The sequence below is a fragment of the Vombatus ursinus genome, unplaced genomic scaffold (genome assembly GCF_900497805.2).
Source record: "Vombatus ursinus unplaced genomic scaffold, bare-nosed wombat genome assembly UNPS02007284.1, whole genome shotgun sequence".
Classification (NCBI taxonomy): Eukaryota; Metazoa; Chordata; class Mammalia; order Diprotodontia; family Vombatidae; genus Vombatus; species Vombatus ursinus.
In genome coordinates this window covers 11,441,555-11,465,870 of record NW_020947062.1, presented here as the reverse complement: position 1 = coordinate 11,465,870, position 24,316 = coordinate 11,441,555, and the positions used below count along the sequence as shown (strand labels likewise).

At 43.9% G+C, this 24,316-nt stretch overlaps 1 protein-coding gene across 5 annotated transcripts in view; it reads right to left on the bottom strand.

The window, feature by feature from the left end:
* Window positions 1–603: 603 nt before the first annotated feature.
* EXOC3L4 (exocyst complex component 3 like 4) overlaps window positions 604–24,316 on the bottom strand; it is a 74,516-nt gene continuing 50,803 nt past the window's right edge. For 4 of the 5 annotated variants that reach the window (XM_027848975.1, XM_027848977.1, XM_027848974.1 and 1 more), the window contains 7 exons: window positions 21,993–22,093; window positions 19,398–19,493; window positions 10,873–10,987; window positions 6,788–6,907; window positions 6,294–6,446; window positions 4,801–4,922; window positions 604–1,156 (listed from right to left, as the gene is read on the bottom strand). In XM_027848975.1, coding sequence (XP_027704776.1) covers window positions 979–1,156; window positions 4,801–4,922; window positions 6,294–6,446; window positions 6,788–6,907; window positions 10,873–10,987; window positions 19,398–19,493; window positions 21,993–22,093 — 885 coding nt within the window. In that variant the 3' untranslated portion in view covers window positions 604–978. Of the gene's footprint in view, window positions 1,157–2,199; window positions 2,732–4,800; window positions 4,923–6,293; window positions 6,447–6,787; window positions 6,908–10,872; window positions 10,988–19,397; window positions 19,494–21,992; window positions 22,094–24,316 lie in introns of those variants that run through there. The other variant, XM_027848978.1, reaches the window with a different exon arrangement.

Genomic DNA, 24,316 nt, shown 5'->3' with positions numbered 1-24,316 from the left:
GTTGGACCTACGGGCGTCCTAGAACTGGGGTCCTCTTTCCAGTCCTCCCTGTCAGAGCTGTGTTTACATTCAGGGGAAGGAATCCCCTGGTCTCAACCCAGGTCCCTGGTTTCACCCTGGTCAGGACTGAACTTACCGTATTGGACCGCACATAATACATAACAATATTACTCAGGTAATATTGGATATCGTAGCTTCTTATGGCATCTCACCCCCTTGCTAGAATATGAGCTTCATAAAGTCAAGGACCTCATCTTAGCTAAACTTTTTATCTCCCCCAGTGCTCAAGATAGTTCACAGCATGGTTTAATGAATATTGAATTAATTACCTATATAGTTATCTGTGTCTATTTCTAATTCAGTACTAGATTGTGTACCACAAGGGTGAGGACATGGTCTTATCTAAACTTTCTATCTCCTGGGGTCTCTGTTCTTCCTCTATATAGAGGGCACTTGAAAAAATGTTTGTGCTATTGTATTTTGTCTTCTTAGAATTCCACTATTTGTGTTTCTCATGTCTGGGCTCAGCATCGCTCTCCCCTGGCTCCTGTTTAAAGGAATGAGCTCCTTTTTTGGAAAAGAAGCATACACAGTCTTTCCCACTTGAGAGGAAATATGTTTATCTCCTAATTTCTTAGAAATAGGCAGAACCAGGAGCTTAGGAGCAGGACAGAGGAATCTGGTGACCAGTTGGGTATCCTATCTGGGGGAAGTAGAGGGGGACATTGGAATGGAGAGAGAAGGAAAGTCAAGAAGGGGGGGCCAGGGCTGCTGAACTAACAGCTTTCCCATATTCTTGGGGGGGCCGGGGGGAGGGACATCTGTGCTTTCTGGCATCCCTCTGTCCCTTTTCCCAGTCCTTGGGGTCCTCAGCTCCATGAAGAATCCACTCCAAGGGGATCTCTCATCCTTTCACCTTTAAGAACCCTGAGAGAGGGACCCCACAGGCCCTGCTTTTCCTTTCATCCATGCTGATTTCTAAATGCAGGTGAGGAGCACTTCCACAGATGCAGGTACATCAATCTCCTCAAAGAGTCCCCGGCCTGGGAAAGTCTTGGGTGCCTTCTTCAGCAAGGCCTGGGCATGGCGAAGGAGGAGCTGGTTTCGTCTTCGGCCCAGCTTCCTAAGGGCTAAAATGGCAGCCACATGCTCCTGCCTGCAGAGGGACACAGTCCCAGTGAACAGAAGTATGTCATGGGATCATGGGATTTTGAGCTGGAAAGAACCTTTCATATCTTCTAGTCCTTCATTTTACTGATCTCCCTTAATGATAATGCCTTCCCTCTAAGATTAGATCCCCTCTATCCAGATTTCCAGCTTCTTCTTGTCTTCTCTCATTAGACTATAAACTCTTTGAGGGCAAGGACTTTCTTTTTCTTATTTGTATCCCCAGTACTTAGCACAGTGCCCTGGCACAGAGTAGGAGTTTAGTAACTATTGAACTGAATTGAGTATTTCTAATTTATTCTGTATACTTGTTTGGACATAGTTGTTTACTTGTTGTCTTCCCCATTAAACTGGGAGCTCCTTGAGAGCAGGGACTGTCTTTTGTCTTTCTTTGTATCTCTGGTGCCTGGCACATAATAGGGGCTTAATGTCTATTTAATGACTAAGATGGAAAGAGAAGCAAGTAGAAGATTTTGACAGATATAGTCTTTGTTGCCCAACAGTAACAGTGAAAGTTTTAACATAAACCAAAGCATATATCACCTGATAATCAAGTTTACAAATGACACAAGGCTAGGAGGAAGGCATTTATTAAATGCCTACTATGTGCCTGATGGGCAGCTAGGTGGTACAGTGGATAGAGGGCTGGGACTAAAATTAGGAACACTCATTTTCTTGAAGTTCATATTTGACCTAAGATACTTACTAGCTGTGTAACTCTGGGCAAGTCACTTAACTCTGTTTGCCTCAGTTCCTCATCAGTCAAATGAGCTGGAGAAGGAAATAGCAAACCACTTCAGTACCTTTCTTTGTCAAAAAAACTCTAAATGGGATCATGAAGATTCAGACATGACTGAAAAAGAACTGAAATATGCCTGACACCATGCTAGATATTTTACAAATATTATGACATTTAATGCTCACAACAACCCTGAAAAGTAGGTACTATTATTATCCCCATTTCCCTGAGGAAATTGAGGCAAACAGAGGTTAAGTAACCTGCCCAGGGTCCCATAGCTAGCAAGTATCCGAGGCCATATTTTAACTCAGGTGTTCATGAGTTCAGGCTCAGTCCTCTACCTACCATGTCACCTAGCTGCTTCCCTAGGAGGGCTAACAAACTCTCAGATTCAAGTCAAGATGCAAAAATACCTTCACAGGTAAGAATGAGGGGCAAATCTAATAAGATGTAGCCTCACTGAGATAATGCAAAGTCTTCTCCTGGCTTTCAAAGAATCCACTGCACAAATACAGGAGGGAGAAGGTGTGGCCAGACAACCGGTCATGGGAAAAGCATGTGTGGTTTGAGTGGCCTGCACACTAAATATGAGTCAACAGTGGGGCATAGTGGTCTGAAGAGCTACAGTTTCAGCCTGCATTGTAGGAGAAGCAGTGTGGCTTCTTGGATAGACAGCCTGCCTCCCAGTTAGGATGAGCTGGCTCAAGTCCTGCTTTTAATGCATCCTGGCTCTATGATGTTGCACAGGTTCCTTAACCAGCCAATGCTCTGAGACGGTAAGCTGCAGATCTGCAATGGTAGAGGGAGCTCCTGAGGGACTCCTCCCTAGAGAAGGAAGGCATGGAGGGATAGAATAATTATTTAAGTATTGGTTAAGTGCTTGACTTAGTTACAAATAGTGTCTCATTTGACACGCTACCTTGGTAGAGAGTGAGCTCCCTGTTACTGGAGACATGGTAGCTGAGGCTTGATGACTCCCAATCAAGAAGGCTATCTAAGGGATTTCTGTGGAGGTGAGGCTGGGGTTGTAGAGACTGAACTAGACGCATTTACTCAGAGGTCCTTCCCAGCTCTGGGGTTCTGTTAAGCGTAAAGATATCCCGTTGGGCATTCAGGCCAGAATCATACCTCTGTAGTGGTAGAGAGAGGAGGTTTGAGGAAGATTGAACTGAGTTTCCTGACTTCATCCTCACAGAATAGCAACAGGTCCAATGCCCTGAACCACCCTCAAAGTCCTGTGGAAATCTTATATTCATAGCATATCAAAGTTGAAAGAGAGCTTCAAGTCAATCCAGTCAACACCCACACCCCGATTTTTCAGAGAGGGAAACTGAGACTAAGAGAGAAAGCATGACTTGCCCAAAGTGGGACCTTCTGTTGACTTTGCCTCTCTGGATGGAGCAGTGTCCAACCCATAAGCAAAGGAATGAGGGATATAGAAGAGGAAGCACAACATAGTGACAAGAGTCCTGGATATGTCATCAGAAGAGCCAGGTTCCAGGTCCTGCCACGCTAACAACGACAACAACAGCAGCAACAACAATAACTACTGTGTATATACCACTTTCTGAAGTTTGCACAGTGTTTTATAAATATTATCTCATTTTATCCTTACAACTACCCTGGGAATTAGGTGCTATTACTATGCCCATTTTATAAATGAGGAAACTGAGGCAGACAGTGATTAAGTGCCTTGTTCAGGGTCATACAGCTAGGTGACCATGGGCAAGTCCCCCCGTCTAGGCTTCAGTCTCTCCATCTATAAAATGAGAGGGAAGGCCTACAGATGATTGCTGAGATTTCTTACAATTCTAACATTCTGTACTTGAGTATAGTAGATTGAGAGGTTTCATTGTTTCTAAGGGCGGAGCCGCTTTCCTCCCTTTGATCAGAGGCTGCGAATCCCCCTCAGACTGGGTACTCCCTGAAGGCAAGGCCTTCATTTCTTCATTTCTGTTCTCCCAAGACCACGGGCTGCCTAAAGCTAGGACCATGGCACTCCCTTCAGACTAGGGGGCTGTCAGGAGACAGAAGACCCATGGGAAGGAGGACAAGAAGGACTTCCTGAGAGAGATAACGTGCCTTCGTGTTTGGGGATTGTTCAAGTGAAATGTGGAGTGGGACTTTTTTTTTCTTTTCTTTTTTTTTCTGGAGATGAGGAGAGGTTCCACCCTGTTTGTAGGCCAGAAGTTGCCTCCCTCCTTAGAACAAAGAGGTGCCAATCTGTGAGATGTATGTCTCTCCAGGGAAAGGCCTGGCCACGCTGGGACTTGATCACTCCCTGATAATGAACCTCTAAAGTTCAAGGGGAGGCACACTAGATTTCAGCTACCATGGTCCTGTTCTGATTTTATTAACCTACTATGCTCCGAGGTCTCCCTGAATGTGAGGCTGCCCAGGGCAAAGGGAAGATCCTGGGGTGGAAGTCGGGAGCCCTGATTTAGAAGATAACAACATGATGGGACTTTGAGCTAGAGGTGACTTTGGAGATCAGTCTTTTTAATTCACAGATGAGGAGGCTGAGGCCCAGAGATGGAAAGGAACTTGTCCAAAGTCACACAACTACTAAGTTACAAATCCAGAATTCAAACCTAGATCTTCTGACTCCAAATTCAGGGTTCCTTCCCTTATTCAATGCTGCTTTTAGATCTGCCACCAACTTCCCTTTTCTGGACCTCACTTCCCTTGACTGGAAAAAAGGATAAATATCTCTGCCTTGCCCAGGCAGGACTGGTGTAAGGATCGAGGAAGCACTGGATGGTAAAGAGTGCTGAGATGCAGGGGGCTCTGCCTGCAGGGGTGAAAAAACTTCACGTCCGGAGGCATGCCAGCTCAGGGGTCTCAATGTCTGGGGATGCTCCTAGGGGGAACCTCCAGATGCAGGCAGCACTAACCTGATGTCCGGGTAACCCTCAATGAGGGTTTCGATATGTTTTCTAATGTCCTCTTTGTAGGTCTCACCCAGGATGTCTGAGATGCAGGGGATCACCAAACCCAGCCAAGAGGCTTCTGAGCCCTGGGAAGACAAGGAACCAGATATAAGAAAAAGGAATGAGCATGAAGAAGATTGGGCAGCTAGGTAGCACAATGGGCTTGGAGTCAGGAAGACTCATCTTCCTGAGTTCAAATCTGACCTCAGACACTTACCAGCTGTATGACCCTGGGCAAGTCACAACCCTGTTTGCCATCTGTCAAATGAGCTGGAGAAGGAAATGGCAAACTGCTCCAGTATCTCTGCCAAGAAAAGCCCAAATGGGGTCACAAAGGGTTGGACATGACTAAAACGACCAAATGAACATGAGGAGGATCCTCTGTATCCTCCTCTGTGGAATGATGGGGTTGTATTAAATAACCTAAAGTTCCCCACTCATCAGATTTATTGAGATGAAACCTGCCTGACACAGTCCGTGTTCTATATTTTAAGGTCCCTTCCCCATATTCTAAGATTCTGAGGTCCCTTCTAGCTCTGATTGTCTATGTTCTATGCTTCCCCCTCTTAAGTTCTGTGTTCTACAATCCTTTCCAGGTGTAATATTTACTTATTCATTTATCTATTTATTTATTGATTTATTTATTTTTTTTTTTTTTGGTGAGGCAATTGGGGTTAAGTGACTTGCCCAGAGTCACACAGCTAGTGAGTGTTATGTGTCTGAGGCCAGATTTGAACTCAGGTCCTCCTGACTCTAGGGCTGGTGCTCTATCCACTGCGCCACCTAGCTACCTTCCAGCTGTAATATTTTGTGTTCTATTGATACTAAAATTTCTTCCACCTCTGATACCCCATAAAGGTACAATCCCTGTGTATGAGAAAGGCACTAAGCTGTCCCTACTCCACCTGGGGGGTTCCTTCCATTTTGCTGTGTTATGTCTGGACCTGCAGGGGAATGGGGGCAGGGGGAAGAATTATTAGAATCATAAGATTTAGAGCTGGAGGGGTTACAAAAGAGAACATAACATTTCAGAGCTGGGCTGGGGGGTGGCTTAGAATGTAGAATATCAAAGCTGGAACTCTGTCCTTCGGACACAGAACACAATACACAGTAGAGTATTAGAACTTAGAGGAACCTCAGAGATCGTCTCATAGAGGAGAAAACCAAGGCCTTGAGAGGACAAATGATTTGTCCAAGGCTACACAGGAAATAAGTAGGAACTCAGCCTCAAACACAGTTGTGTGACCCTGGGGAAGTCATTTAACCTCTGATTGCCTGACAAGATGGATCCACTGGAGAAGGAAATGGCAAACTACACCAGTATCTTTGCCAAGAAAACCCCAGATGGGGTCACAAAGGATCAGACATGACTGAAAATGACCAAACAACAACAAATTCTGACCACAGTACCAACCACAACCCATCAGCAGCCGAAGGAAATAACTCTTGGGTAGTACCAGACTTTGAAAGGTGGAGCCAATGGCATCTGATTCCTGGCTCATCTTCTGGGCGCTGGCCACTCGATCTGCTCCCCGAAGCCGTTCTCGTGGCCTCAGCACATGGGCTACATATTCCCGAATCACATAGCAGTGGATTTCCTGAAGACACTCCTGGGAGAGAAATAGGATAGTGGAGATCAGCCTCAAAGCGCCATAACTCTTTTCCCCCTTCCAAGCCTTCTGTCTCTCAGTCTTTTCTTTCTTTCTTTCTTTCTTTTTTTTTTTTTTTTGGGTGAGGCAATTGGGGTTAAGTGACTTGCCCAAGGTCACACAGCTAATACATGTCAAGCGTTTGGTCGGAGGCCAGATTTGAACTCAGGTCCTCCTGACTTCAGGGCCAGTGATCTATCCACTGTGCCACCTAGCTGCCCCTCAGTCTTTTCTTTCTGAGCACCCTTTCCCCATGCCCTCCATGTCCCTCCCCAGGATGATCCCTGGGGTCCTCGAACCACCTGACTGTGGGGCTGAACCAGGTGTTTTAGGTGCTGGGCAAAGGTGACAGTCTTCTCCATGATTGGCTGTAGCTTGTCGGAAGTCACCCATGCCTTGCTGCCCACATCCTTGAATAGGACCTGTGGGGGCAGAGAGAGAACCCACTCACATCTTGTTCCCCAGCCTACAGGATCATTAGACCTGACTCTTCCAATACAATGTGACACCTTCTTCCCTCCCTCCCCACCCCACCCCCACATTCTAGGACCCGACACAACACCATGAAGAGGTAGCCTCCCCCCACCTCTCCCAATTCAAATCCTCCCTAGCTTTCAGGATCTAAGCCACCTCAATTCCCACAGGAAGCCCACTTAGATCCTGATTCCCAATGACTGAATAGGTAAGAAAACAAACCTCAACAATTTGTTGCATATAAGAAATATGTAAAAAAAAAATAGACAATCAGATCCTGATTCCCTGTCCTGACGTCTAGACTTTCTTTGCCACACAATGTATACCCCATAATGTATATAAATGGAATTTATGCAAAGCATGCACTGCTGCCTCTGTTCCAGACAAATGAGGCTCCTTGTTGCTCCTCAGTCTTTCCCTATCTTCACCTTCCTCAGTGTATTTATTCCCAGAGGCCAAGCCTTCATTTCCTGAACAGACTCCAGCACGTATCTGCTGGCTGAAACCCTCTTCCTTCCTCAGATGTCCTTACCTCCCTGACATCCCCATTTTGACCCCTGTCTGAGAGTGAGCTCCCCCTCCATGGACTCCTTAGACTTATTTACACTTATTTCCATCTCTTTCATCACTGTTTGCACACTTGTCATTCCCCACATTAAACAATGAGTGCCTTGAAGTGTGTTCCCGTGTTGGGCTCCATGGCTGAGCCTCCAACCTTCCCCTATGCAGGATCTGCCTCTTTCTTCCTCACCTTCCCCACAGGTAGGGCCAGAGCCACAATCTAGATTTTTGCAAAGGCTTTTTGACCAGTGGAAGGCTGAACTTTCTGATGCTATTGACAATGTCAAGGCCAGGTTGCAAAGTTTGATTTTTGCTAGTAAGCAACTGGAAACTGGACAAATGTCATCTGACTCCAGTGATTCAGAAGGAGTCCACGCCCGCATCTTGTTCTTAGACTTCAGTTAGTGCCAAAGAAGAGAAAGAAACTTTACACCACTTCTCAAAGAATAAGTACCGGAGAAAGAAGGTGAAGCTTGCTGTGCTCAAGTGCCATGAAGCTGATGAGGATTACAAGGCTCTCTGCCCTTCTAATACATGTGGGGTTGGAGGCTTTATGCTGGCAGTGAATTGTGGCAAGTGTTGCTCAACGTACTCCTTTAGTAAGCCAATGTATATATTATGTGTTATATATTACATATACTATACAATGCACTTTTATGTATTTTATATATACATATATTACATACACATACATGATACACAGAAATATATATGTATATTATATATAATATTGTTAATATATAATGTATACATATATTATTAACATAATATATATTCTTTATATATAATGAATCATATATAATACACAATTGTGCAAAGAGTTGGCAACTAACTGATTGGATATGGGCATGAGGAGTGAAAAATCAAAGATGAACCTGAAATTTTGAACCTGACTGACCAGGAGAATAGTTGAGGAGCCAGAGGAATCGATGGCCCCCTTCTCCAAGGCTGTCTCCTATTTCCCGGGTGTGGAATGCTTCAGGTTTAAATTGTACCCGGTTCTAGTTAGAACCAGTTGCTGAATGTCTCTAGCAAGCTTGGTGACACAAAATAGTTATAATGCCACCTTCTTCATTCCGAATCGATTAAATTTTAGGGACTTTCCATCCTTCTGTTGCTAGTTCATGTTCCTTGGCCCTGATATGAAAGCTTCCGTGACAGACCTTTTGTTTGAAAACCTTTTGTAAACCTAGGCCTTATGCAGCTCTGAACCTTCTGTGTAGGACATATCTCACTGTTCATCTGGGCCACCGACCAAAGCATGCTGCCCTGTAGGTGGGGGTGACAGGCATCATGTTACTCTATCCCTGAATGCATTGTTATTCATATGTCCATACCCTCTTATAGCCTTTGCTTGGCTGTATCAATAAACCATTCTAACCCATCCTAGTGTAGCTTCATGCCATTCATTAGAATTCAACTTCCCTCTTAATTTGCATGATGGTAATAGTGTCTGCAACAGGAAGATAGGAGGAGATTTGAGGGGGAAGATGATAATCTCATTTTTGGACAGGTTGAATTTGAGATACCAACAGAAAGTCCAGGTTGAGATGCCCAGCAGACAGTTAGAGATGTGGGACTAGAGCTCATGGGAAAGTTTAGTGCTGAATATATAGATCTGGGATTCATCTGCATGAAATTATAATTGAGCCTGTAAAAGCTAATGAGATTGACAAGTGACAGAGAGAGAGAGACAGAGAGAGACAGAGAAAAAGAGACAGAGAGAGAGAGAGAGACAAAGACAGAGACAGAGACAGATAGAGAGAGAGAGAGAGGAGAGAGGGGGGAGACACATGGGACAAAGGCTTGTGAGGATGGCAGGGTCAAGTCAAGGGTTTTTAAGGATGGGTAAGACTTGAGCATTTTTGTAGATAACAGGGAAGGAACCAGTGATGAGGAGAAAGAGAGAATGATGAATATAGGAAGTTCCCAAAGGAGGAGATAAGATTAAAGGCATGTGAGAAATAATTATTTCTCTCTGCTATTAGTAACTAATTATTCAATCAGAACCAAGGTTTTTTCCCCTTTTCTACTTCCTCATCCAGGAACCAACCAGTGTAGAAAGATATCTCTGTTAAAGACTTACCCAGGCCAAGATCTAATATGACAGTAAAAGAAATTCTAAGTTTGGGTTAATGAACATATTCCTAATCATTTTGTTTGCTCAGATGGGCCTGGGAAAATGTGGATCCTCCCTTTTGTCAGACAGGTGATATGAAAATTGATACATCTCTCTGACCAAGACTTGGTTAATCCAAGTCATGTACCCCAAGACCCTCATTGTAATATAGCCCAGCCTCTCATTGTAATATTCATTTTCTCATTAATTGTTCACCAATCAGAGTTGATTGCCACCCCTCAGGAACACCTACTCTTTGAAGGGCATATAAACTGTGAACCCACTACCATAAGGGGCCTTTGTTCTAAGAAAAAGAGCCAAATGACCATCCTTTTACTAATAGACATGTTGATCTTATTAATAAGATGATCATTTCGCCCAGAAACCATGTCTCTCAGAACTTTTTGATCGTCACAGGCATAGCAAAAGGAGTTAGCTTTGGCAAGAAAAGACATTTGCCCCATTCTCAGAGACTTCTGGGGAAGTGAAAGAGGGTGAGTGAAGATGTAGGCAGGTTTTGGAGAATGGAGAATGGGAGAGAAGAGGGCTCACAAAGGATGACCTCAACCTTGTCTGCCAGGTAGCAGACAAAGTCATATGTTTGGAGGAGAGGGCATGGGAATATAGTTGGAGTCCTGAACAGAGAGAAGTTTTGGAAGTCGCTTTTCTGGCTAGTGTGATTAAAGACTCAGACATGGTTAAAAGGATTGCTGTGCAGTAGTGAGGGCCCAGTTTAGTTTAGATAATAAGGATTTGTGGACACACTTCACATAGTGGACCCAAGTGTACACCATCTCAGTGCCACCTCTGACAAACTGCTTGCTCCTACACATTGTCTACATCCACATACTATCTCTTTTCCCATAGAGACTCCTTTTGGATACCACCTCTTGTCATGGGGCCTGGGCAACTTCTCCTTTTGTCTCTCTTACAAAAGGGCTCTTTGTAAATAGACATTTTCCCTAAGGAGAGGAAAATGAAAAACTTTCCCATATCCTTCTCCATCTTTCCCAGAAAACCCCTGCCACGTGCCAAGGTCCTCCACCCTGTCCTTTGTCAAAGATCAATGTAGATTCTGATTGGTCAACAGTCCCATGCATCCCTGCTCATTCCATAGCTGGGTCTACCTCTGTGTCCTGCAATCATCCTTATGTATGATTTGGTGACCTCCATTTCCATCTGATACCCCTGGAGCAGATAATGAGTCTAGGAACTTAGAACCAAAGACCTTACCTGTGTTTCTCGATGCAAATGGATCAACATTTGCTTTTTGAACCTGCAAATCACCTCAGACAAGGTTGTTCTCACATTCTTAAAGCTGCTTAGGAATTTGGCCGGTAGGTTGGTCCTGGAGAGAAAAAGCCAGGAGCAGGTGAGCCTCCTAGCACCAGACAAGTTGCCTGGGAAGAGGAGAAGGCCGTATCCCTCCATATCCACTTAATCAGATACTCTTCTGTACTTTGAGGTCTGTAATTGCCACCCTTTATCCTCTTGAAACAATGGTCCAAGAGCATAGTGAGCCTCATAGAATATTAGAGCTGGAAAGGACCTTCGAGGCTACTGTGTTCTAGACTGAGGGCTGAAAGGGATCTCAGAGGACAGCTGGTCAGACTTCTTTATTTTACATGAGTTCCCTCCCATCTTCTCCCCATAACTGCTCAGGCCATTGTAAGTGGTAGAGCTGAGATATGAACCCCAGTTCTCTCACTCCAAATCTGACAGCACTTGTTTCACTACTCCACACTGCTTCTCTCAATTAGTCAAAGCCCATGGAGGCAGAAGAGTACAGTGGAATGCACAGTAATTTTCTAATCATGGCTCTTCTATTTATTAGCTTGTTTGATCTTGGACATGTCGAGCCCCCTTCTTTGAAACTCCATTTTGTCTAAGATGACTTTTGTTGCTTATCTCACAGGGTTGTTGAGACGAAATGCTTTAAGCCTCTATAAACAAAAAAAATTATTATTATTTTACAGGTAGGGAAACCGAGGCCCAGAGAATTGACTTATCCAATGTTACAAAGAGAGTCACCGGCAAAACAACAACAACAACAACAAACAAACAAACAAACAAACAAACAAGCAGAACAGGGTCAGTGGCAAAGTTAGAACTAGAATCCAAGTTTGCTGCTTTGAAGGCCTGGGCTCTCAGCCTTAACTGGGCTGCCTCCAAGCAACGTTGCTAATTGTCTTTACAGGCCTGGGAATGGAACCCTGTGGGGATGGGAGGTGAATCCTGGGGTCAGTTTTGATGGGGAGAGGATGAAAAGATCTGCATTAAGGAAGGGTATCTAGGTAATGGCCACAGTGGGTACTACTTGGACCCTGAAATAGAGTACCACAGACAGGGAACTACCTCCCCCTGCCCAAATACAGGGCCCTGGATCTCCAGACAAGAAATTGGCTCCAAGGTTCCCTAATCTTTCCCTGCTTTGAGAAAAACAATGCTAGTTTCATGTCCATCTGTTGCCTGCCAATGAGGGAGGGTGCGGGGCTGGAAAATCCCAGAATTGTAGGCTTGGCTCAGCTGTAAATGCTTGTTTTGGGGTGTGCCTGGGAAGCATGTGAAAGAAAAAACCTCAAAAGGGCAGCTGGTAGCTGGCGGAGGAGAAGGAGGAAGAAAGTTTGGCATGTCCTACTCTGTGGTTGTTCTGGGCACCACACCACAGAGTATAGAATTTCAGAGCTGGAACGGAGATTGGAAGCTGTCTTACCCAACTTCCTCATTTTTACAGAGGAAGATAAGGTTTATAGGGGAGAGATAATTAGACCCAAGGTTATGCAGAGAATCACTGGCCAAGCTTGACAAAGTAAATATGAGTAGGATCAGATGGGACAAAATGGAATGAGAGGCAGAGAAACTTCACTCCTTTGTTCAATCAATCAGTCAACCATTAAGCATTTACTGAGTACCTACTATGCTCCAGCCACTGGACTAGGTTCTAGCAATGAAAAGACAAAACAAAACACTCCCTGCATTCAAGAAACACGACAACGTGTACAGATAGAGATATATGTAAGACACAAACGAACTCAAGGTAACCTAGGCACAGAAGGCACCTGCAGCTAGGAAGACCAGGAGATGCCTTCTGCAGAAGGTGGAGACTGAGCTGAGTCTTAAAAGGAAGATAGCGGTTTTGAGAGGTGAAGATGAGGACAAGCAGGCTAGGGTGGCTACTAGAGTAAGTGGAGGGGTGGGATATGTAAGACTGGAAAGTTGTGAAGAACTTTAAATGCCAAGCAGGATTCCATATTTTATTTTGGAAGTAATAGGGAGTCATTGGAATTTATTGAGTAGGTGGTCATATAGTTAGACTTGAGCTTTGAGAAAATCATTTTGGCAGTAGTGTAGAAGATGAATTAAAGGGAGAAGAGACTTGAGTCAGGAGGACCTGAGTTAAAATCTGACTTCAGGCACTTACTAGCTGTGTGACCCTGGGCAAGTCACTTAACCCCAATTGCCTCCAAAAAGAAAGAAAAGAAAAGAAAAAGAAAAAGAAACTTGAAGCAGGGAAATCAATTAGGAGGCTAGTACTTTAGTCTGCTTGAGAGGTGATGAGGGCCTGTACTAGGATGGTGGCTGTATGATTGGAGAGAAGGATAAGTTGTGACAATAAAAACAAAATTTGGCAACTGATTAGGTATTCTGATGAGGCAACTGATTGGATATTCTGATGATGGAGAGTGAGGAGTTAAGAGATGACCTTGACAAGTAATGGTGATGTTTCAGACGGGCATGGGTCCTAGATGAAGGAAAGTTCTCTTGGATATGTTGAGTTTGAGATGCTTGGGAGACATCCACTTCAAAACGTCCAATAGGTAGTTCATGGTGTTGGACCAGAACTCAAGAGAGAGAGATCGAGGCTGGATATATAGATCTGGGAATCATTTTACAGAGATAATAGTTGAACCCATGGAAAATGATGAGAGACCAAGACTGAAAGAATAGAAAGAAAGGAGAAGAAGGTCCAGGAAAAATACTTGGGGGACATCCCAAATTAGTGGATGTGGAATGGGTGCTAACAAAAGAAACTGAGAAAGACTGGTAGGACAAATGCATTCCCTGGAGACTCCCTGTGTTCATGGGTCATGGGACCATAAGATCACAAAATTAGTACTGGAAGGTGACTTTTGAGGACACCTAATCCAAACCCCTCATTTTGCAGATGAGGAAACTGAGATCCAAGGTCACACACAAGTAGTGAGTGACAGAGACAATACTTGAACTCATATCCCTTGACTCACAATTCAGCATTCTTTCCACTCTGAACAGAGCTTCTAAGGACTCTGTCCTCTTCACTAGTGCCCTTCTATATTTGGGTAGCTACCACCTAGTTTTGCTACTTAGGTAGCTACCATGCTCCATGCCTCCATGGCCCCAGCCAAACTGGCCCTGCCCAGGGCCTGGTCGAGCCCTACAAGGCTTGGGACACAATTCGGGAGCTCATTTGCAATACTTCCCCTCCATGTATCACATGTGCTAGATTTGATGTCAGAGAATAGGTGTTCAAATCCAGCCTTCACCACTTATTAATTGTGTGCCTTCGGGCAAATCACTTTGCTTTGGGCCTCAGGTTTCCACCTGTACAATGAGAGGTCAGGCTAGATTTCTTCACTTCCAGCTCTCAGATCCTTAGTCCTATATAATATATTGTGAGTTATGTGACCTTGGGCAAGTCATTTAACTTACTGAGCCTTAGTTTCCTTACCTGTAAAATGGACTACCTGCCTCATAGGTTTTTAAGTTGTTTTTTTTTTGAGGAAAATATTTTATAAATCTTATAAATTTTAAATCCTATTTTAAAAAATCTTATAAAGGCTATGCTGTCTCTCTTAAAGGGCTATAGAAATTTCAGTATTTTATTAGAGACAACATAGAGTAGTATAAAAAGCAATAGATTTAGATAGTAGATAGGCAGCTAGATGATGCAGTGGATTGAGCACTAGGCCTGAAATCTGTAGGACCTGAGACACTTATTAGCTATGTGACCCTGGGCAAGTCACTTAACCTTGTTTCCTTCGGTTCCTCATCTGTAAAATGAGCTGGAGAAAGAAATAGCAAACCACTCCAGTATCTTTACCAAGAAAACTCCAAATGTGGCCACAAAGAGTCAGACATGACTGAAACAACAACACAATAAATAAAAAACAATAGATTTAGATAAAAGATAAATAGATAAAAGCAATGGACTTGAGTTCAAATTTATGTTACAATTTATGTGACATTGGGTAGGGTTACTTAGCTTCTCTGGGCCTCAATTTCCTTATCTGTTAAAAAAAAAAGTGGAGTAAGAAGAGGAAATAGATGATTTGTAATGAAATTTCTGAGGTCACTAGGGCTCAGTAGATACAGTACTGGGCCATGGAGTCATTCAGGCCTGTCTGACTCTTCATGGACCATAGCAGGCCCTTCTATCCTCCACTCTCTTTTTTTTTCACTTAATAGTATTTTTTCCAATTACGTGTAAAGACAGTTTTCAACATTCATTTTTATAAGATTTTGAGTTCTAAATTTTTCCCCTTCCCTCCACCCTCCCTCCCTAAGACAGCAAGCAATCTGATATAGGGTGTCCATGTATAATCATATTAATCCTATTTCCACATTAGTCATGTTTCTACTATCTCTCGAAGTCTGTCCAAGTGCTTGTTTGTCATTTCCCCAATGCTATCTATCCAGCTCATCCTCTGCAGTCCTCTTTTCCTTTTGCTTTCAATCTTTCCCAACATCAGGGTCTTTTCCAATAAATCCCATCTTTTCATTATGTGGTCAAAGTATTTAGACATAAATTCAAATCTGGCCTCAGATACCCACTAGCTATATGACTCTGGGCAAATCACTTAACCTCTGTTTGCCTTAATCCACTAGAGAAGGTAATGGCAAACCACTCCAGTATCCTTGCCAAGAAAACCCCAAATGGGGTCACAAAGAGTGAAATGACTGACAACAGCAAAATGTAACTTTTAAACCCTATGCCTATGAATGCCTTAACCTAAAGTGCTTGGCCCTGCTTTGCTTATCCTCTTGATCGCTACAGCATTTCTGAATTGTTTGCATCTCTGCATTCAATCCACTATGAAGCACTGGTTTGATTACCTCCATTTCCCAAATTTATTCCCATCTTTGTGCTCACACTGCCAACCCTCTCATTCAGTATCTTTTTACCTCATTTGGTCAAAGCTTTCTAGGTTGCCCCCCGCCCCACTACCTTCAGTTTCCCCCTCTTCAATCCATCCTTCCAAAGACTGTCAAAATCAAATTCATAATGCCCAGCTCTGAGCAAGACCATGTGTCTGTTTTGCATGTACTCCGTAACCAAGAGCTCAAGCCTGGGTCATTTCCATAAGACTTTCCTCACTAGTGCAAAGTTTTATGCAAATGGTCCAGGCCTGACTCCTAGGTTACATCTATTTTATGTGTATATGTTATATGTGGGTATATTTTGTGCATGTTGTCTTCCCATTAGAATGGCACCTCTGTGAGGGCAGGGAATGGCTCAGTTTTGCTTTTGTGACCCAGTGACTGACACTTATTTGGTGCATAATAAATGCTTGTTGTCTGATAGCGTTCCCTGATCAACAACTTTCAGGGGCTCCCCATTTCTACTCCTATTCCATGCAATACAAACCTCTTAGCCTGGTATTTAAACCCTCTATAGGCTGACTTCTACGTCCTCTCCAGGTTTATCTCATATTACTCACCCATCTCTTTGTCTCATCAAGCCCTATTTCTTCATTATGCTACACATGTCTTAGGCTCATTTCCACCTTTCTTTGTTTTTGAGCTGTCCCTCTTACCTAGAATGCCATTCTCCTTCCTTGGGCAAGGCAACAGTAATCCCCTTGCCAAAAACCTGCCTCTCCCTTAAGGTTCCGCTCATGCCACCTCCTTCAGGAAGCCAGCTCTGATTATGCCAGTGCACAATGGTTCTTCCCCTTTCTGAATTTCTCTCCCCCCTTATGGTATCCCACACTGGCCTGACTGACTGTGCCCTATCCCATTTTCATGCACCTTTCTCTAGCTAGACTACAAGCTCTCTGAGGGCAGGGGCTGGCTCTGTTTCTCTTGTCTACTCCAGATTGTGCTCTTCCTGAGGGAAGGATCTGGAATGGTCCCCTTCAATAATCTCCCACTGTCCAGAACTAGGAACATGGGAATTTCAGGACCTCCTTGAACTTCTGGCTATAGAAGGTTTGGGGACTCTTCAAGTCTGTTGATTCTTAGTATTTTAAGACTAGTGATTCCCAGAGGCCTTCTGCCACCTTGAGGCCTGGACTAGTATTACAGGTAGGGGAAAGTGGTCCCCGGAAGTCTAGAAATAGAGACTAGAGGACTATAGGAAGCTGGTTTTTTGTGAAAGAGGCAGGAGGCAAGGGAAAGGGGGGGTGTGGGGGAGCAGGGGGAGAGGACTGTCTATGAGAGGGGGAAGGGAAGGGTAACACATATGATATCCCAAAGCAACGACCCTGATGGTATCTGTATAGGAGGTGGGGTTAGTGGAGGAGTCCTTATAAGGTCTAAAGTGGATAAAGACCTTTAGACATCATCTTTCCCATCCACTTCATTTTACAGATCAGGAAACTGAGTTCCAGTGAAAGGAAGTGACTTACACCACTAAATACTAACTGCCGAACTGGTATTCAAACCTAGGTCTTCTGACTTCAAATCCTGTAGAGGGATGGATAAAATTTAGTCCCTTAAGCTCACAGGCTAGTAGGCAAGTGAGGGGTGGGAGTATAATTCTAAACCTCACCCAACTGGAAAAAGTATCAGATATGGAGTGAAGGGGACCGGGTTCAAGTTCCACCTTTGCCCCTGACTCACTTTATGACCCTGAGCGAGTTATTTCCCCTCTCTGAGTCTCAATTTCCTCATCTGTAAAAGGGAGATAAAAATCCTTCCATGTCTCCCTTCATGGGGTATTGTGGAGAGAATATTTATGGCACTATAAAGTGCCAAGGGAATGGGATCTCTTGGCATAGTAATCACCAAAAGGGTAAAAGATTCCCAAGAAAACAAAGGACATCTTTCTCCCATGGCTCCTTCATTCCCTCACCATGGAATTGGAAACATAAGACTTAGATAATTGGCTTTTTCCATGAGTTGCCCTCTCTGGACCTCAGTTTCCTCATCTGTAAGTTGAGATCATTGGCCCTAGATGATCTCTCAGGTCCCTTTTATCTCTAAATCCTGTGATTCTTGTTCCTACTTAAGCTCTGAAGTGTTACAACTTCAGAACATGAGCCAGACAGCACCGGAGAGATCATCTGGGTCAATGCTCTCTCATTTTACAGACGTAAATAGCAGAGCCAGGATTTGAACTTACATCTCCTGACTTCAAATCAAGTGCTTTTCTAAGACAACATGCCCCCTTTCTTGAGGTGGATTCCTCAGACAGGGATGAAGGTAGAAAATGAGCAAGCTTTCCAGCAATGCCTGGAGGCCAATCTTTGATGATCTCAAGATGGTGAATGATTCTGGGCTCCAAAGGCTAACTCCTTTCGGGAAATTCTGTGGTAATGGTGGGAGGAACTGCCCACCCACTCATCTGGCATTCTATGCATGTCATTGGGTGGCTGAGCTGTCAATCCAATATTCTCCACACCTGATACTGTGGTCAGGCCTGACCAGGTCTTTCTTATTTCTCCCTCTCTGGAGCACCTGCCTGTGAGCTCCCATAGAGACGGGGCTGACCCAGGCCCCAGGTTGGCTCTTCTGCCTCCTGCTTCAAAGAGCCATGATGGTAGCTTCCGTTTCTTTGCTCAGAATGCTGAAAGGTGCGTGCTACAAACACTAGCTTCCTCTTACAGATGAAGTTCACGTAGGTGAAGATCCTTATCCAAGGTCACCCAGTGAATTATTGGCAAGGCTGGGGGAAATGGAATCAAAGATTCTTTTCCACTGAATCACACTGATGAGGGATAGATAAAAAGGAAGGAAGGAGAGGGAGAAGAAAAGAGCTATTGGAGCATGAAGCCAAATCTCCATCCTCTATTCTCTCTACTCTTAAATCCATCCTTCATACTGCTGTCAGAATAACTTTCCTGTTGCATAGAGCTAGTCACATTTCTGCTAAATAACAACAACAACAACAACAACAAAAATCTTTGTTGGCTCTCTACTGAATGGCAGGATAGGTTCTCCATCCAGATATTGGAGGCCTGCTACCATCTGGCACCAGCCTGCCTTTCCAACTCTATCTCCTATTACCTCCCTCTATTACATTGCACTCCAAACAAACACCTAATTTCTATTCCCCAGACACGTCCAGCAGTCTTCTGCCTCCAAGCTTCTGTTCATACAGTTTCCTATGTTTGGAATGCCCTATCACCTTTCTCTATGTCTGTTGAATTCCTAATCAACAATTTCTATTCCTCCTTTAAAACCCCATTCAAACACCCCCTCCTCAGGAAGCCTTCCCCATACCCTTTATCCTTGAGGCCTCCCAGAGACCTGTTCTGCATCTCAAGAATACATAACAGGCACTATTAAGTATTTCAGATAGCTATGTCCTTATCCTTCTGTCAGACTGTAAGCTCAACGAAGGCTGGGACCATGGCATGGCTAAATTTGGTTATCTCCTCCATTGTTGAAGATAGTGCTCTAAACACATGAGCTGCTTAGTAAACTTTTGTCGAGTGGAAGATGACTTAGGAGGGATTTTGACCTTGGCCAGATGCTGACCTGACAGCCTCCTTGTACCCCTTCCTCCCAACCCTAGAGAGTGCCTTCCCCTGTCCTCCCCAGACATTGAAGCCTACTTCAGCTCCTGGAAGGCAGTGATGTAGGCACAGAGGTAGGGCAGGAACAGGGTCTGATCCTTTGCAGTGTCCGAATCCAGGAACTTCTCCTCAAACCTGCACAGGGAGAGAGGGAAGGAGGAAAAAAATCCTGTGGCTGCTTGGTGCAAAGCAGGGGTCAAAGAATCACAAAATTTAGAGTCAGAAGAGGAACAGACAGAGAGGAGGAGAAATGATTTGATCAAGGTCATACAGATAATGTTAGAGCCAGTATTCAAACTCAGGTCCTCTAACTCCAAACCCACTGTGTTTTCATGATATAATATAATGTGATATGATATATGATATGATATAAATGCCTAGGGGCTGTGGTAAAACAAAAATAATAAATGTAACATTATTTAATATTAATAATAAATATAATAGTTTTCTTTTAAACAACCAAAATATACCCCAGAATACATCGGTATAATACTGAAAGTGTCAGAATGGTTTGAATGGCTGGGTAGTAATCACTGCTCTAACAATCAGGTGTAGCAGGGGAGTGGAGACCAGTTCCAGGTGACAGAAAGAGTTCTCATTGGCTGTGTGATCCTTAAAGGCAAAGCATTGCTGTCCCCTCACTGTGGAGGAGAGAATTCACACAGGGGTAGGTGGGGTATTGACGAGGAGAGAGCAAAGGCTGCCACAGCCATACCCCCACCTCCTTACCTTCCACCATGGGTAGGGGCATAAACCATTTAGATAGCCACCCAGGGCTGAGATGAGGCAGAAAGATGGTAATTGTCTATGGGTGCCAAAAACAAAGATGGAGATGATGATGCTTCTCCCCTTCTCCCTGCTCCTTTCCTCTCCCCTTCCCAGGTAGACTGAGTTACCAGTTCCAATGCTTATCTCTGTTCTTTCAAATTTGTTTACATTTCTCTCTAATTACAACTAAATGCCCAGCTTAGATAAAGCAGCGAGTGATTTATGTGCCTCTTCATTATAAAGGAGGTCAAAGGGGTAACGATGGCAAGGTATGCAGATGAAAGGACTGTGCCAGATTTGAACTTTATACACAAATGAAGGTATTCTTTTAATAAAGCATAATTATAATATCAGGGCAGCTAGGAGGTACAGTGGATAGAGTGTTGGACCTGGAGCCAAGGACACATCTTTGTGAGTTCAAATCTGGTCTCAGACACTTACTAGCTGCATGACCCTGGGTAAGTCGTTTAACTCTGCCTCAGTTTCCTCATTTGTAAAATGAGCTGGAGAAGGAAATGGCAAACCACTGCAGTATCTTTGCCAAGAAAATCCCAAAATGGGGTCACAAAGAATCAGACATGATTGAAACATGTCTAAACAACAAGATCACAATATCTTTAAAAAAAAAAAAATGGCACTTTTCTGTTGGACTTGTCTCAGCTGGGGACAGTAGAGCTAAATGAGGGAGAATCTTAATGATTTTTGTATTTTATATACTTCTTAAAACAGAATTTTAAAAAAAAACATGGAACTGGTCTCTCTTTTCTCTTATGCCAAAATAGGAGTCAAAATAGGAGTCAATAGCAGTAACTGCCTGGTTGGAGGGGGGGTGGGAAGGGGAAGAGGAGGGGGCTGGGATACTTTGGCCATTATTCTGCTGCACACATATTCAAGAATTTCCTTTCTGCTGGCAAGAGTAGGCGCTGGTAACTAGACATGGTAACCAGGTGGGAGGAGGAGGGGATGGGCTGGAACAGACTGGCAATTTCCACCTTCTAAAGGTAGAGGACAGAGAAGAGGGAGGGTGGGTTGTACCCTTCCCTTCCTGCAGCTGTCCAGCAGGTAAACTTTTCCACATCAAGCAAAGAATTCCTCACAGACATACCATTACACAGAAAACATAGGTTCTGGTCCCAGCTCCATCACTAATTCTCTGTGTGACCTTGAATGAGCTTTGTCCCCTCTCTAGGCCTCAGTCTCCTTCTCTTCAAAATGGAGACATGATAATCCCTTTGCTCTCAGGGTTGGTCCATGGCTCATGCGATTTAAAGATAGTAAGGACCTTAGAGCTGATATGTAGTCCAACGCCTTCATTTTATAGGTGAGAAAACTGAAGCCTAGAGAAGGCCTTTGCCCTAAATCACACAAGCGGTGAGTAGCAGAGGTGAGATTCAAACCCAGATCCTTAGACTTTAAATCCAGGTTGCTTTCCACCTGAGGGACTGAAGAAAATACAAGTGTGATGGGTTATAATACCTATTTTAATCTTTAACAGGTGAAGAAGAAGAAATTCATCTGACTTTCACCCAGCCAATCCCACTATGGGCTTCCCCGGCCTAGTCCCTTCCCTTAATCCCAGGAAAAAGGAGGACTCTTTGGGGGTGAGGGGATAGGGTGCAATTCTGACTGTGAAGCCTGGGTTCAAGCATTCGTGTCCGAGTCTCAAACAATTCCCAGGGTTACGGATGGCAAAACTGAGACCTTGAGACCCCAGGCATCAGTGGGTACTTGGTAATATTTCTTCTTCCCCACCTACTCCCTTCTATTCCCCTCCCAAGGAAAGGCAGGAATCCCCTCTTTAGGCAGTCTTGGGCCCGGCCTTCTATGGAGTAAGGGGCCCAGTGTTTGGGGAAATGTAAGACTGACCTGGGGATGAATTCATTCAGTGACTGCTCCAAGATCTGTAGTGTGGTAGCCTCTAGCCCCGAGGAGATGGCCCGGGCTGTGTTCACATGCTCCCCAACCAGCTGGGAAGGAGGCCAAGGAAATAATACAACAGCTGTACCTGATGGAGGCCCCAGTTTATAACCACCGTATTTCCTCCCCCTTCAGTCCATCCTTTGTGATCTGCCGCATTAATTCTCCTTATATATGGATTTGGTGATGTCACTCCCCTGCTCCAAAGTCTTTCCTGGCTCCCTATTACTTACAGAGTAAAATTCAAATTTCTTTACCCACTGTTCCTGGGCCACTACAATCTGGAGTCTTTCTACCATTTCCGCCGTATCTTCCTTCCACACAGTCTAGATCTAACTAAATTGACCTACTCTGTGTTTCACAGCCCCTATCCTCTCATGCCTTGTTGCTTCCCTTTTCTTTTTCACTTCTTGAATCTTTTAAATGAACTCATTCATCATTTAAAATTAAACTCCAATGCTATCTCTTCCAAGAAGAGCATTCTTGATCCCCTTCTCTACCCACCCCCCTTCTTTATTCTCCCTCCATTTCTAACTCTAACCCCATTCCCCCAGGAACAGTCTTGTGCTCAGATTTCACTTTGAACTTTGTTTTATACTTGGCTAATTATACTTATTGGGGCAGCTAGGTGGTACAGTGGTTAGGGAGCTGGGCCTGGAGTCAGGAAGACTCATCTTCCTGAGTTCAAATCTGGCCTCAGACACTTACTAACCTTGGGCAAATCACTTAACCCTGTTTGCCTCAGTTTCCTCATCTGTAAAATGAGATGGAGAAAGAAATGACAAACCATTCCAGTATTCTTGCCAAAACAAATAAACAAAAAAAACAACCAAATAAACAAAAAAAACAACCCCAAATGGGGTCATGAAGAGTCAGATGTGACTGAAAAATGACTCAACTCAACAAAACATACTTATTACATAATATTGTGGATTGTAGTTAGCTCTATTTAAATCTTATTCCCCTTCTAGGTTGTAGTGATAGGACAGACTGCTATTGAAACTTTGAATCTTCCTCAAAAGCAAGCATTTTGCTCTGCATACATATCAGGGGCTTAATAAAGGTTGGTTATGGTGAAATAAATTGAATTCCTGATTACTTACACAGCTCTCCAGTATAGACAAATTGGCTGCCAAAGCTGTGTCCCTCTTCTCAGATTGGGTGTCCCAGCTGTCTCTGATGACCTTCAGTCATCTCTTAGAGATTAGCTAATCCTCATCTCCCCCAGAGACTCTTGCTCTGGGATTGTGTGACATAATGTGGATAACTAAGACTTCCTGCCCCTGGGGTTAAAAACATGGTGCTCTTCATCCTGAAACCACCTTCTCTCCTCTCATCTCAATTTCTCTTAGACTCTCACCATGCTAGCATAGGCTGCTAATAATAGCTGGCATTTATATAACACTTAATGTGACGTTTGTAAAGCACTATATGAATATTACCTCATTTGTTCCCCTTGATAACCCTGAAGAATTGATGCTGTTTTTATCCCCCTTTTACAAATGAGGAAACTGAGGATGAAAGAGAATAAGTGACTTGCCCAAGGTCACACAGCCAATATTTGAGGCTGGATTTGAACTCGTGTCTTCCTGACTTCAATCCCTGTACTCTACCCACTAGGCCACCCAGCTGCCTCAAGATGATGGAAAGAGACCTGGCAGCTAGAAAGGACACAGAAGACCAGAGTTTTAAGGAGAAGATGAATGTAAAAACTGAATTTGAGTTTGGAAATATATGGCCAAGATAACTCTTCGTTTCCCTACTATCTTCCATCTGGAATATGGGCATGTGGAATGGCAGGTATTTGCAAATATAGAATAATCTCTGTTATTAAAGTGACCTGGCTCAAGGTCAGTATGCTCTCTTAGCCAACACATGCTCTACTGGCCTCAGACATTGTTTTGTGTATAATTGATAGGCTGCAGTTTTTTTTTTTTGATGGGAAAAATAAGAGTAAATAAATTATAAGGGTTTAAAATGGTGCTCATTTGCTGGGAACATTTGGTGCTTCTGTGACCTGATAACAAAGTCATTGAGAGAGAGAGAGAGAGAGAGAGAGAGAGAGAGAGAGAAGACAGAAAGAGAGAAAGAAGGAAAGAAAGAGAGAGAGGAAGGGAGGAGAAAAAAGAGGGAGAGACTTGACTTAACAGAAGACCTGTGTTCAAGACCTTGCTGAGCCCCTCACTGTGACTTTGGACAAGATGTTTCCCTTTTCTGATCTCACCTTTCACAACACACACACACACACACACACACACACACACACACACACA